Source organism: Larimichthys crocea, chromosome XXII, assembly GCF_000972845.2.
Source record: "Larimichthys crocea isolate SSNF chromosome XXII, L_crocea_2.0, whole genome shotgun sequence".
In the NCBI taxonomy this organism is placed as follows: Eukaryota; Metazoa; Chordata; class Actinopteri; family Sciaenidae; genus Larimichthys; species Larimichthys crocea.
The window spans coordinates 14,020,317-14,033,803 of NC_040032.1; the positions used below are offsets into that span (position 1 = coordinate 14,020,317).

Here is a 13,487-nt window from a genome sequence, read left to right on the forward strand (position 1 = left end):
GTTGTAAGGCAGTCTGGCGTCATGAAGACAAGCCAAAGAGTGATTAAATATCCACTTCACCGCTGCATGGCTCGTTGGCGTGCATGATATTGGTGGAAGTTGCCTAACCCTGTTTTCTGTTGATAATAAACCTAAGGGCTCTTGGTGTATTGTTCTGCAAGAATAAACAATCCGGCCGGGCTGACCTCGCTTCAGATCGTCTCCTCACACTTCAGCAGTAAGAGAATATGATGATGAGTCAAGGACCTGAACATGACTCTGTGGTGAGTCACGTATAATGAATGTAGTGATACTAAGCTGAATAAATATGACTTTATTCTCTCCCACAGACGTTTATTTCACTAAAATTCAACTTGGATCCTTTTTTCAAGAAAGGTTTTAGAACCACTGGTATAGTTTGACAAAAATATAACATCCTACAGTATAAAAGCACATTGGTGGCCGGTTCAAGTCCAGTATAGAACAAAGTATGGTGGTGGACTGGTAGCTCAGGAGGTGAACCTTTGAGCAGGTCAGTCTTGATGAAAGTGATGCCCTGTCTACAGCTACTACTACTAGCATGGTTAAAAATAGGTTTGTAGCATATAAATCCAAAATAAACACTAAAGACGATTATGTTTTGTTATAAAACAGACCTTTATTTTTCACAATTACTCAAAATAATAAAAAACAAAACAAAAAAAAACAAAACACATTTTCTCTCCCATAAGCCCCCATACTAATATAACTAATCACAACAACAAACAGAAATTGAACAGCTGGAGCACGCTGCCATAAGGCATCACAGACACGACCAAATTTAGTCCCACTGTTGTTAACTTCTTCCTGGAGTTGGTGCTCTGGTGTGGCCAATCAGACAAAGTAAAGCAGAAGCAGTCGTGTTTACGACTTCACTGCCGTGTCTCTGGATTTGTAGATCACTCCTCTGCTTTTCAGCTCTCTCACCACACCTTTAGAGACGGAGAAGACAGTTAGGGACGAATATAGCGGGGTAGGCTAAAGTAAATGTTGTAAAGGTTATGTGTGTGTTTGGCGATGCAGTTAGATGTAGTGTACCTGGGGGTAGTCTGCCTGTCACTGATACTGCATATACACCTGGCTTGAAGCTGCCTGTAGGATGGAGCAAAGAAATATACAGTACACATACTTTATGACGCACAAAACTGAAAAGTCTTTTTACTTGAAACATGTAAATATGATCACTCTTACACAATCTACTTATGCTGGTACATGTATGTGTGGACATCATGTACATAAAGCACCCTGCTACATACACCACATTTATTTTAGTCTTACAAATGTATCTGTACATAGTATTTTAATGTTTACCTGTTGAGCTCCTTGTTTTTAGCTGTATTTATGTCTATATCTGTGTATGTTACATAAGCAATAAGCAAAGTGAAGCTGGAGCTGAAGTGATTCAATAAATGCAGCTTTGAGTATCAGCATCCATCCTTACCTATCCTCTGCCATTTAGCTACCCAACTGTCCTCGGGGCTCATCATGGCTATCACACTGTAAACACACAGACAGTAAACATCAAGAAAACAAATCAAGTCCATTGTTACGAGAAGTTGAATTTATTATTCTTGTACAAGAAGGAGCGTTTAACTGTGCAACACACAAAAGGGGTTAGAGAGAAAAGGCTCCCTGAGGAGCTCTTCTCTTAAATGGGCTGTCTCAGACACCTCCCTACTGATACAGATAATATCACGTGACATCTATTGCACGTCTGCCCGTCCTGGGAGAGGGACCCCTCCTCTGTGGCTCTTCCTGAGGTTTCTTCCACCTTTTTTCCCTGTTAAAATTATTTTGTGGGCAAGTTTTTCCTCACTCGAACCGAGGGTCTAAGGACAGAGGGTGTCACTCCCTGTACAGATTGCAAAACCCTCCGAGGCAAAATGTACTTTGTGACTTTGGACTATACAAATAAAATCTGATTTGATTTGATCATAACATTCCTTTTTTAGGTTTTCTGCTCAGTAAATTATGTTTCACATCCAAATGACACTTCCCTTAACCCGTCTCTCTTGTCCTTGTACTATTTTTATAATTATCTCTCCCTGCCAGCCTCAGTAAATCAGAGGCCAAATAAGGTAAGTGGACGAGACATGCAAAAAAACAGAATACACACACACACACACACACACTATATGCAGGGTTCCCACACCTTTTTCATGAACAAATTCAAGCACTTTTCAAGCACCTTCAAGCACCAGTTTTTCCATTTTTCCAGCACCTTTAAATAGGTAGCCTACTAGTTGTGTTCCATGATGGTCATGGGAAGCGCAGCGGTGCCACTGTATGGCATAATAATATGGGTCTAATTAGCATTATTTCATATGGTGGTAGATTGACTGTTTTGATTTTTAACTAATTGTGAATTGGCTTGTATTCTCAGCTTGTGAGCGGTGTGTTGTGTAACTACCATAGCGCAATAACAGTGACAAATGCCTGAAGGGGGCTAAAGTATGTCTATCAGCAGACGAGTAATTTCTTTTCAGTGAGTGGAAACTTTTCACAGCAAGGACCATCACACAGACCCAATCCACACTTACTGCACCTGTCCATTAACAAGATACATGCTAGTGCTGCTTGATGATCAACCAGTATGCTTTGCTTTGTACCAGCCCCAGGAAGACAAAATACCAGACACAGAAGACATCATGATTTACTGGCAGAATACACCATCCAGTCGAGCGTATGATAACTGAGTTCTGCATGTAAAGGGCATCGGATCAAGCGCGTAGCCGCTTGGAAACAATTTTTGGTTTCCTCTTGGTTTCTTGAGCAAACATCACCCAAATTTCAAGCATTTTCCCAACACCCTTGAAAAACATGAATTGAAATTCAAGGCATTTTCAAGGAATTCAAGCACCGTGGGAAACCCTGTTATGAGTTAAAATCTGCCCCCAGTATAATCCAATTTCCACAACATCCATGTGAAGCTTTTTGAATAATCAATCAATGTTTACCCATCGAAGGAGGAACTGTGCACTCATAGACCATCTCTCGGTTCCCCTTCATCTGCAGGTAGACTCACAGTTGTCACAGCCGTCATATTCAAACTGGTCGATGGTCGTGAGAGGCAGAAGAGGACGAGGAAGAGGCGTAGAGAGGACGTAAGAGGAGTAAAGGAGAGGGAGAGAGGAGAGTGAGAGAGAGACGAGAGGCGGAGTAGGATAAACACCTCTGATACAAACAGGAGAGACGCTCGACTGGTCTCTACCCGCAGTTTAAGTTTATCTTAACTATTAACTATATTATTATTATTAACTATTATAACTTTACACTATTAAAACCAACGGTCGCCGTTATATTCAGTAAACAGGTCGTCATGGCAACATAAATCCGAAGTCTGAGTTCACGCATAAAGCGGCTACATGTTAGCATCAGCGTTGTTTTAGTCGGCTTACCTTCACCAAAGAGCAAAGAAGACAAGCCCGCAGATGGCGAAGGTCTTTGGGACCGTTTCCAAAGCCATCACGTTAAGCTCCTGCTAGTGATACTCAATAATAATAATAATAAATCAAATAAAAAACGGATTAATGTTTTCACCAGGCTACACACTGGGGGACTACGTCACTCAGGCTGAGGACCCTGATAGGAGGCGAGCACAGAGGCGTCCCTGTGCGCCTGTATAAACTCTGTACCCTCCAACCATAGATAGATACATGACTTTATTCATTATTAACTGTTTATACAATAGAAATACAATAGAATAAAATACTGGGAGAAAAAATAAACACGAACGGGACAAGGAAAATAGGTAGTAAGGTGCAGTGGCAAGTGATGGTATAACTAATAATATATAATAATATATAATAATAATAATAATAATAATAATACATTATTTCATAGTCGCCTTTCTGTTACTCAAGGACACCTTACTATAAATGAGAGTAGACAGCAAATAACAAAAACAAACAAAAAGAACCACGAAAGTATATCAAATTACAAGAATACAACATTAAACACAGGTTAAAATATGACAATTGAATCAGATGGAAAAGGCTATTATAAACAGGTGGGTTTGATATATGATGGTAGAGTTATTGTTAATAAACAGTATATAGTAATGATACAGTATATAATAACACCGATATATAATAAAATCAATTATCGTATAAAGAAATATGAGTTTTTATAATATAATAATATTTTTCTGTTTACATATTTTAATTCTGTTACACAGTTTTCACTTTTATCAATTTATTTGCTTAGTTATCTGATTTACTGCTTTACTTTTATTCCATTTTATCTAACTATTTATACATTTTAATAGGTTTTATTTATTTATTTTGAATCTGCCTCCAATGAGACACTGAAACTAAGTATTCATTTAACTCGTTTTTTGTTATTTAAATTAAATCAGACATTTTTTAAAAGCATGTTCTGGCTCTGACATATAGTAAACCATATTTTAAACAGCCTCTGTAATTCACATTTTGTCTTCTTTAGTTGAGTTTAGTTTTTCAACAGATGCAGTTAACACATTTAATCTCTAGTTTTTCGTGCAACTGCTCTCTTACCTTAAGAACTGTTAGTTTTTACTCTGTAAAGCACAATTCTGTATGAAAGGTGCTATATAAATAAATAAAGTTCAAGTTAATCTGCATGCAACTATCTTCAATGTCAACATCAACAACAGATTATAAGTAGGGTTTTTTTTCCCACCTCACCAGTTGATAAATGATGATAATATTATTATTATAGTGTTTATTGTATCTCATTTGTCCAAATGAACAAAACATAACACAACATGTTATTAAAATGTTGTTCTTGTTCACGTTCTTGTATATATATTTATTTATTTATATTGTGTTCTTAATGGATGATTACTTGTTTAACATAACCTGGAGTATTGTAACAAAAAAAATCTCCCCCTGGGATTATTAAAGTAGTTCTGATTCTGATAAAATGTTCATAAACAGCTCCAAAAAAACATTTACCACGTTACTATATTTTAGCAGCTACTAATACTTCTGTGCGTGATCTTTTAGACGCAAACTAAATAGTTATTCACACATTTGTTCCCGTTAAACACGCGTGAGAAATCACAACAAACTGTAGAATCGCGGCGGTTAGTCAAACCAACTGAAGTCCAACGGTCCAACCGACGGTTCGTCAACGTCCAACGGTCCTTCTGAGAACAGCTGACGGTCTTCTCCTCCGGTACTGGATCCAGGTACGGTTATCGTGGAGTTTTCTTTCTCGGTGTTGTAGCATAACGACCTTTAAAAAAAAAAATGAAGTAATATCTAAAGAAATGTCTCCAACTTTAACTTTAATACAGAATTTTTCAAACGCGGAGCGGCCAACGGTCGCCTTTAGCCCAGTAGCTAAAAGTTAGCATCTACAGTTAGCTGTTTTATTATTTATTTATTTATTTATTTATTTTTAATTAACGCTATAATTAACATTAAACCTTATGAGAATGATGATGTGTCATCTTCATGTAGACTTCCAATTAGTAAAAAAAAAATTAAGCAAATGAGCTTCATATTTTTAAAGGTTATCACTCCTAATTAACATTATTAAAAATGTGCAATATTAGCAAATTTAGCTACTTCATAACTGTAGTTTATTACAATATACAGTATTATCCATGTTAGTTACTTTATAACTTTATAACTAATGTAATTTTAGCCATGTAAGCTATTTTATAGCTGTATAACTGTTAGTTAAGAGTGTTGTGGTGGATTAATATAGATTAGATTAGATTAAATATATTTTATTCATCCCACCACGGGGAAATGTACTTGTTACAGCAGCATAGGAAAGTGTAGCATACACTACAGAATTAGAAAAAAAGGAGAAAAGGCAAAAAAAAAAAAAAACAACTCCACAATACACAGACAGAAATATCTATAACCTACACAATAAACAGACAGAAATATCTATAACATAAACAATAAACAGACAGAAATATCTATAACCTACACAATAAACAGACAGAAATATCTATAACCTACACAATACACAGACAGAAATATCTATAACCTACACAATAAACACGAAAAACAAACAACCTTCAAAACAGACAAGTACTGAGGATAAAAGTGGCGTGATATATAAAAAGAGTATTGTAATGTAAAGTGACCATAGTGTAAGAAATATTGCAAAGAAAGTGATCATGATACAAATAATAATATTATTGTTACAAGAGTAGTGACCATAATATAAATAATATTACAAAAGTAAGTGACCATGATATAAATAATACCTACATTATAACAGTTTCTCTGTTTCCAGTCCTACAGACAAAAGCATGGATGTTGGTGGAAACTTGCTGCCTAACAGCATCAACCCGAATCACTTTCCCGCCAAGCTGTGGCGTTTGGTGAACAACCCAGCGAATGAAGCCATCTGCTGGGACAGCGAAGGCACGCTCGTCATCATTGATCAACTTCTCTTCGAGAAGCAGATCCTGTCTCCGGATGCTAAAAACTCGGACAACGCCGACGCCTTCAAAACCACCAACTTCTCAAGCTTCGTCCGTCAGCTCAATCTGTACGGCTTCAAGAAGGCCAACCTGGCGATTGAAGACGATGTCCAATCCGGCAGAGACCATAAGCGGTTTCATCATTTTTACAACCTCAACTTCAAGCGAAACCACCCTGAACTTCTTGGGAGCCTGATGAGGCTCACAGTCGACAATAAGGCCAAGATGAAAACTGGTGTGACTTGTCAGACCCCAACTCGATTCCAGCAATCGGGTATGAGTGGTGAAGTCAGAGCGAGAAGAGGCAAGTAGCTAAAAACAGTGGAACCCTATAGTAAGTAATAATCACTGTCTAACAGGTTATTTCTTTTTTCTGTTTCTGTAGGCAGCTCTTCACGGTTTAGCCCCACACATGAGACGTCACCTCGTCCTTACTATTTAAATCAATCCCAGGCCATGGCAGTGTACAATGGGACCCCAATCCCACCACAGTACCTGATACGGGGTCATGGTGCAGCTCTTTCTCCCACCGTCTTTGCTTCAAACAAAGGGATACCAGCAGCTTTGTGCCACCAGTACGCTGGAGTAGCCTCAAGATCCACTCCTGTGCAAATTCAACAGGGTTTACAGGTCCATGGAAGTCCAAATTTCGCCACTTTTAATTCTCCTCACAGACCATATAAGCCTGGCTTCTATTCCCCAGGTGAGCGTGACGGTTAACTTGTTAGGAATCTTGTCACATGACTTCACTTAAATTGTACAAAACCCTGTTCTACGATCTAAAATGATCTTTGATTCTTCTTGAAGTTTGCCGGTGCTTCCAGCTGAACTGTTTGACACCTCTGACAGATAGTGGGCTGAAGACAGGGTCGTTCTCTCCCCACACTTATTACCAGGTGAGTGTACTCACACTGTCATGTGTTCACAACAAATCTGTCCTTGGTCAAAGCACAAATGCGCAGTAAAATGTCTAAACACATATATATTTTTTTATTGTTTTAGCCGAGGTATCCTGTGAACATGTGTCATGGAGATCACAACCTGGAGCCCCTGAAGGACAAACACCAGGAGGACGAAAAATTCAAAGTTAGCATGGACACCATTTTCCAGATTGCAGATGAGGTGATGGAAACTCCACCCAATAACTGCCTGGTTAGAGCTGTGCCCTTAGAGAAGACAGGCCCTATAATAGTGTCCACCTCCAGCACCAGCACCATCACCAGCAGACCTGCCAGCACCATGCAAGATAACCCTTTGTGTGACACACCCATTATCATATCTACGTCAGGCAGTGCCTATGTAGACAAAGAGCAGGAGGAACTTGTGCTTTCAGTACCAGAGCAGATGCCTGAAGACGCCATATTTCAGGTAAGCCTCTACACTCTGAAGACATTTATCTTTTCTAAAGGCAAAAAACACAAAAAAAGGCTTGGAGAGAGGTCTGTCATTGTTTATCAATGACGTGTCTTTTTATATTTGATAGAGATTTATTTATTATTCGCTGTGGTTTCCTCTGTGCCCTGGCAAGGTTACTAGGGATGATGCAAAGGATACTGAGGTCATAGATGTCGGAGTTAACTACTCCCTCGTGGTTACCAGTCAGGCTTACAAGAGCAGCTGCACAGGAAGTACACCAAATCTTTAGGTAAGACGTGACTGAGTTTAGTGAGCACATTCAGAATAAAACCAGTGGAAGGACAGATTTCACAATTTAAACGTATGTTTGCAGGTCATCAATCTCAGCGACAGGGAGTTTGATTCACACATGACGTGATCGTCACCAGACTTTATTGTATATTGTAATGATTCTTTGTTGCTGTGTTCTAATTTAAGTCTTATATGTAGTTATATGTCATTTCATAGTCGTGTTTTAACCTTATTGTTAGTGACTTTAGACCATACGTACAAAGACAGTACAAAACATCATTTTAGTAGCACTTGAAGTCATACTTTTTATTTCTCTAAGAATAAGAATGACTTGTACAACAGTACTTTTAAAGTTTAACCTCGACATTTTTAACACAGTTTTATCTCAAATGTTTTTACCAACTTGTGATGTTTTTAAATAATTATAATTTAAAGTAGCTTTTACTGACATTTGCTGCAATAAGCCTGCCTAAACCATTTTAATGTGCACATTTTAGACTTAGAGCTTGTTTTTAAGAACACATTTGTGTCGCAGGTTGTAACAAAAATAATAATAAAAAAAATCATCTACTAGTGCTAGGTTCAGTCTTTTTTCTTTCTTTTTTTTGAACTTACTTTTTTATAGGTTCAGTCTTTTTAAACACTTGTGTGAACTTATTTTATTTAGTAATGAAGCTGGATGTTTGTTGATGTGTATTTAATACGATGCTGTACACTAGAGGGAGCCACTCACTCAGGGTTGATCAGCTCTGCGGCTGCGCGGCTGCTCCGCCCTCGGCGTCCAATGTAACATTCAGGTGAAACTCGGAAAATCCGGTTACATCATTTCTCTAGTTATTTTAAATTCTGCAGCATTTTATTGTGTTTGAGTAGAAAATGGATTCAGTCACAGAAGTGGTGTCTGATATGTTTTTTATATCAAAGACTTGAGTTTGATATCAAGTTAAGTGAAAATAGGAGTAAACACCGGATGTAACTTTGACTTTGCATTTTGATAATAGCGTCATAATAACACCACACGGTTTCTTCTACATTTAAAGAAGTCGGGTGATACACCTCCACCTTTCTTTGAGTTTAACTTGTCGCCCATGTACGCCGTTTCTTTGAAAAGCCAAATCTCCGCCGGTCCGTGAACGCACCAGGACTGCGAGCAGGTAGAGTCTGTCAATGAGATCCCAGGGGAGCGCGAGAGACAGTCCGGGAGGTAGAACTTTTTGGGACGGTGTCATAATTTGTACACGGCGTCTTCTCTCCAACTTTTTGTCAACTTTAAATGGAGCTCACAGGGAGTTTGGAGCACTTTTATCCCGTACTCTGTGTGGCCTTTCCACTCTTTTAATCGTTAATGATTTTTTTTTTAAATAAATATATAAAAACGATTCATTTTCTCCCCTCGGTGTTCTCACGAGGAGCGTATCTAATTTCTCACGGAGCGGCGGAGGCGCTGAATTCAAGGGAGCAGCGAGTAAATGAAGACCGACTGTGGAGGAAAATAAGTGGATGGGTCTGTTACAGAAGTCGCTTTGGTTTCGGACCCAGTCTAATTACAAAGCTATAAGTTAGTATAACGGTTCATTTGCTTTAGTTCATGTTTAGATAAAGCGCTGGACTGAATTTAACTTCTTCGAGGATTATTTTTTCGCAACTCCTCGGTTGTAAAATATATATATAGATATATATTTTTATGTATGTATGTATTACTCCACTTGTTGGCACTGCTTTATCCGTCAGCATGCCTTATAACTTTCCGGCGGCAACCTGTAACTCAGCCTTTGAAGTTCAAGTCGTCGCCCTGCTGCGTTTTTTGTGGATTTATCCAGAAAATGTGGCGCCCACAGGATGTGCTATCTTCTGACGCTGTTTGGTCGCAAAATGTGATTGTAAGTTACAGTGACACACTGTAAAAAATAATAATAATAAAATAAGTACACACGGATACGGATGAAGATCGATACACTGTTGCCTGGACCTGCCCTGTTGTCCGCAGAGGATACGGCTGTTTAAGGCGAACACGTTTCAGATGAGGACATTTGTTTATCCCATGAAGACCAGGCTGGAGGAAACTTGAAGCTCGTAACACAACGTGTCTGTCTTCTCACGGTGTATCTGAGCAAACAATGTTTCGCCTCTCACGTTAATGACACTGGATAAAAAAAAAAAAAAAAAGTTCACTCAAGCCTTCAAGTTTTTATCTCAGCTCTGTGTGAAGTTGCTCCATGTGGGCACAACTGAGCATGAACTCTGGTGCTGAATGGATGTTATGATGACAGTCCTCCAGGTTTAAACCTTTTGGATTTTATCTGTTTCGCGTTAGTCGTTGAAGCTCAAAGAAGTGGGACGTGTATTCATACAAACACATTTTACTCCCCCCCCCTCCTCCCCTCCTCCGTCTTGTCTATCCGCGGTGCTTGCCTTGCTTTGAAGTCCACCATGTGCGGCCGGGCACCGCCGCTGCAGCCGAGGCCATGACCGTCCCCCAGCGGCGCCTGGCCGGGCTCTGGCCGTGGCTGCTCATGGCGGCCCTGCAGGTGGTGCTGGGCCAGCCGGGCCTGGAGTCCGAGCGGCCGGCCCTCCGAGCGGTCATCAAGGTGGCACTGCTGAATCACGAGCCGACGGGGAAGCCCATCACCCTGGAAGGGGTGTTCGTGGGAGGAAGTGCCGGCTTCGCGGAGGGAAAACTAATGCAGGTAAGGTGGAGAAAGAGTACACTGTAAGAGCCATTGACCTCCACACATGCACAAAGGCTGGGGAACAGCACCTGTTGTTGTTCAGTTGTTTCTACAGGTTGCCTTGCTCAGAGGCACTTCAGCAGCATGCATGTGTTCACATCACTTGATATGCATTTATATCAGCCTGATCCTTATAATATTTTTAATGTCAGAGATGTTCTTCTGTCTGCACAAATGGTCAGATAATAAACAAACTCAGAGCTTATATCAGGATAAATGCACTTAAACATTCCCCTATAGCATGCTATTGAAAAAAACAAACAGAGTTTCAGTGTATGAGTCGCTCTGTGGGGCGACTTCTGGCCCCCATGTTCCTCTAACCTAAAAAACAGTTTACACCGCATCGCTGTCTAAAGAACCAAATGATCTTAACACCTGTACTTGTTGCTATATGCCATCAAAATACTGTAGTGACCATGGGTTACAGTACGCTGTAGGTATCCAAAGAGCTGCTCACAACACCACACGTCCCACTCAGCACTCGGCATGTGATGACAGAATATCTAAATTCCTTTAACAATAGTGATGACATGCAGGTGTTCTTGAGGTTAGTTTGTTTTCGGTCTATTTTTACTTCTCCTGTAAAAACAGGGTTTAAGCTGACAACCTTTTTGAAGGTGTATCTTGGGTGACAGCTTTGTTTTGCACTAACTATTTATGGCATTTAATTCGCCTTCCAACATTTATAATATCAAGGTGTGGTCCAAGACTGTTAAACAGCACGGCAAATCATGTTTAGACGCACGCAAGCCTATAATTTAAGCAAAAGTGTTTTTTTTAACCATTTAGAGGAAGAAGGAAAAAAAAGAAGCAATGCCGCTACCCTGCGAACGCAAGTATGTGCTCCTTTCAGTGTGCATATTTAGGATTCAAGAGTGGATTAGGGTTCCTGGGACATAAAGCTTGGCTGTGTCAATTTATTTACCGTCTCCAAAGAAACGGGACGACAGATATGAGGTACTGCAGGATCTTGTCTCTTCTCACTCACCAGGCGTGGGAGGTTTTGTGAATGGCAAGCCAGATGCTGCAGTTTGCCATAATTGATAAGGATTTACACGGTTTGTCCACAGAGAAAGCCCCAGTATTAAAGCACGGTGAAAAGCCATTGCTGTTTTGTTTTTTCCCCCCTCTCTCTTTCTTTCTCTCTCTTTCTCTCTCTGTCTCTCTCCAGTTAAAAAACATGTTAGGATGCATATCACAGCGTGGCTGAGATCAAAGACGCTGCTTCCAGCTTTCTGGGATTTCCAGCTTTCTGTATTTTTTCCCCATCAAACCTCGCTCGGTGTTTTGTAGTGTTCCAGGGGCCAAAATAAAACTGCTGTGGAGTACATGAAAAGTTATTAACCCCCTGTCATCTCAGCAGAAAGCTTCAGTAGCTGTACATATAAAGGCAACACAGTGAGTGAAAGAGCTTGATCAAGATTGCAGACACGATCATCTGCCTGGATTTCCCTAATGGTGTGAAGGAAGGTTAGCACCGGTTCTACATTCAAAGTAATATTTTTATCTCTGCCGCAGTCAGAATGGCGACAGTCTAATCCTCTGCTGATAAGATCCTGCTTTCTCTTTGCTGGCTTAAATGAATGGTTTTGTACTCTCTTCTGTTTTCATGTTTCCCCAACTCAGACCATTGATTGTGGTTCTGTCCAAGGATAGCAAGGTATAGTTTTGCAAGACTCTCTCTTCCCCAAGCTGTTCCCACAGTGCGCAGAGGTGCTGCAGGATGCTCTTTGTTGCAGCTTAGACCTGTTCCAACAGGTCCTCGCTGCCTCTGCAGGCTGCTTTACGGTCCCGCTTTATGTTCCTGTCTTCAGGTGGATGTCGGGGGGGGGGGGAAGGCTGGAAAGGAGGTTTGAGTTCCATAGTTAGGTTCTCTGCCTCAGTCTGTCTTTGTCTTTCTATCTTAAGATTTATGTCTCTTCTCTTTGCGTCTAAACCTTCCTAATGACCAATATGGTTTATGAAGCTTAATTCCTGTTAGTGGGTTCTGAGTCTACTTCAAGTTGTTCGCTTGAAGCGTGGCAGCTACAGTCATCTGTTGGTCTTCATCAACATGTGGTTCCTATCGTCTTGCTAGAAATGTCTCATTTTGCAGATTGATATCTACACAAGCAGAATCTTGCACTGGAAGTTAAGCAAATATTTAATTAAAAAAACTTTTGTATCAGCCATACAGTGTCAAAAAATGATAAACCTGCACTGTGCCTGTTGCGTAAAACAGTGCAGATCCATGGATTTTAGCCTTTTGGAAGCAGAACGTTTTGTAGAGGTGGAACATGGAGGTCTTTTATAAATCATCAGATCCTGTTTTGATTATGTCTGCTAACACATGTAAGGAACAAACTCAAGAGAGTACTTGGGACAGAAGAAGTTCCCAGTTTCTCTCAGTGTATTCAAGTCATAAGACTGTTCTTTGGTACGTATCTCCCTCTGATCTATTAAACTGTGATACTTCTCTGGAAGTATGCCCTGTCCTCTGAATGAACACGTTCATTGGAACACTGGCTGGAGACCGGCCAGCACTATTTGGACAAATACAAGTGCTGAGGAATTTTGACTCTCTCCCCCTTTCCAAAATCAGGCTTACACTGTGACCAGAGGAGAAGTGCAAAAAGCTTTTGGGATAACTTTAAACTCGAGGCGATTGTCAACTGTCCTCTGGCCTC

General features: G+C 40.1%; 3 protein-coding genes across 4 annotated transcripts in view; 2 read left to right on the top strand and 1 right to left on the bottom strand.

Annotated features, from left to right (window-relative positions):
* Positions 1-663: 663 nt before the first annotated feature.
* Positions 664-3,499, bottom strand: supt4h1 (SPT4 homolog, DSIF elongation factor subunit). The gene is given in 8 exon segments (XM_027273576.1): positions 664-950; positions 1,057-1,110; positions 1,460-1,515; positions 2,976-2,991; positions 2,994-3,038; positions 3,041-3,081; positions 3,418-3,469; positions 3,472-3,499. Coding segments are annotated over 8 exon segments (345 nt in total). The 5' UTR covers positions 3,485-3,499; the 3' UTR covers positions 664-882.
* Positions 3,500-5,060: 1,561 nt separating this feature from the next.
* hsf5 (heat shock transcription factor family member 5) lies at positions 5,061-8,635 on the top strand. Of its 2 annotated transcripts, none has more exons than XM_010743121.3 (7): positions 5,061-5,188; positions 6,256-6,749; positions 6,831-7,148; positions 7,253-7,341; positions 7,448-7,813; positions 7,974-8,090; positions 8,175-8,634. In XM_010743121.3, the coding sequence occupies exons 2-6, from the start codon at positions 6,272-6,274 to the stop codon at positions 8,088-8,090; spliced, it is 1,368 nt and encodes a 455-aa protein (XP_010741423.2). In that variant the 5' UTR covers positions 5,061-5,188; positions 6,256-6,271; the 3' UTR covers positions 8,175-8,634. The 2 variants fall into 2 exon arrangements, with proteins under 2 accessions (XP_010741423.2, XP_027129100.1); XM_027273299.1 differs by having other exon boundaries at positions 5,070-5,188; positions 6,264-6,749; positions 8,175-8,635.
* A 138-nt stretch (positions 8,636-8,773) lies between these two features.
* Positions 8,774-13,487, top strand: part of rnf43 (ring finger protein 43) — an 82,948-nt gene continuing 78,234 nt past the window's right edge. Inside the window, exon 1 of the mRNA XM_019254361.2 lies at positions 8,774-10,779. Within this exon, the coding sequence (XP_019109906.1) occupies positions 10,558-10,779 (222 nt within the window). The 5' untranslated portion in view covers positions 8,774-10,557. The remainder of the gene's footprint in view (positions 10,780-13,487) is intronic.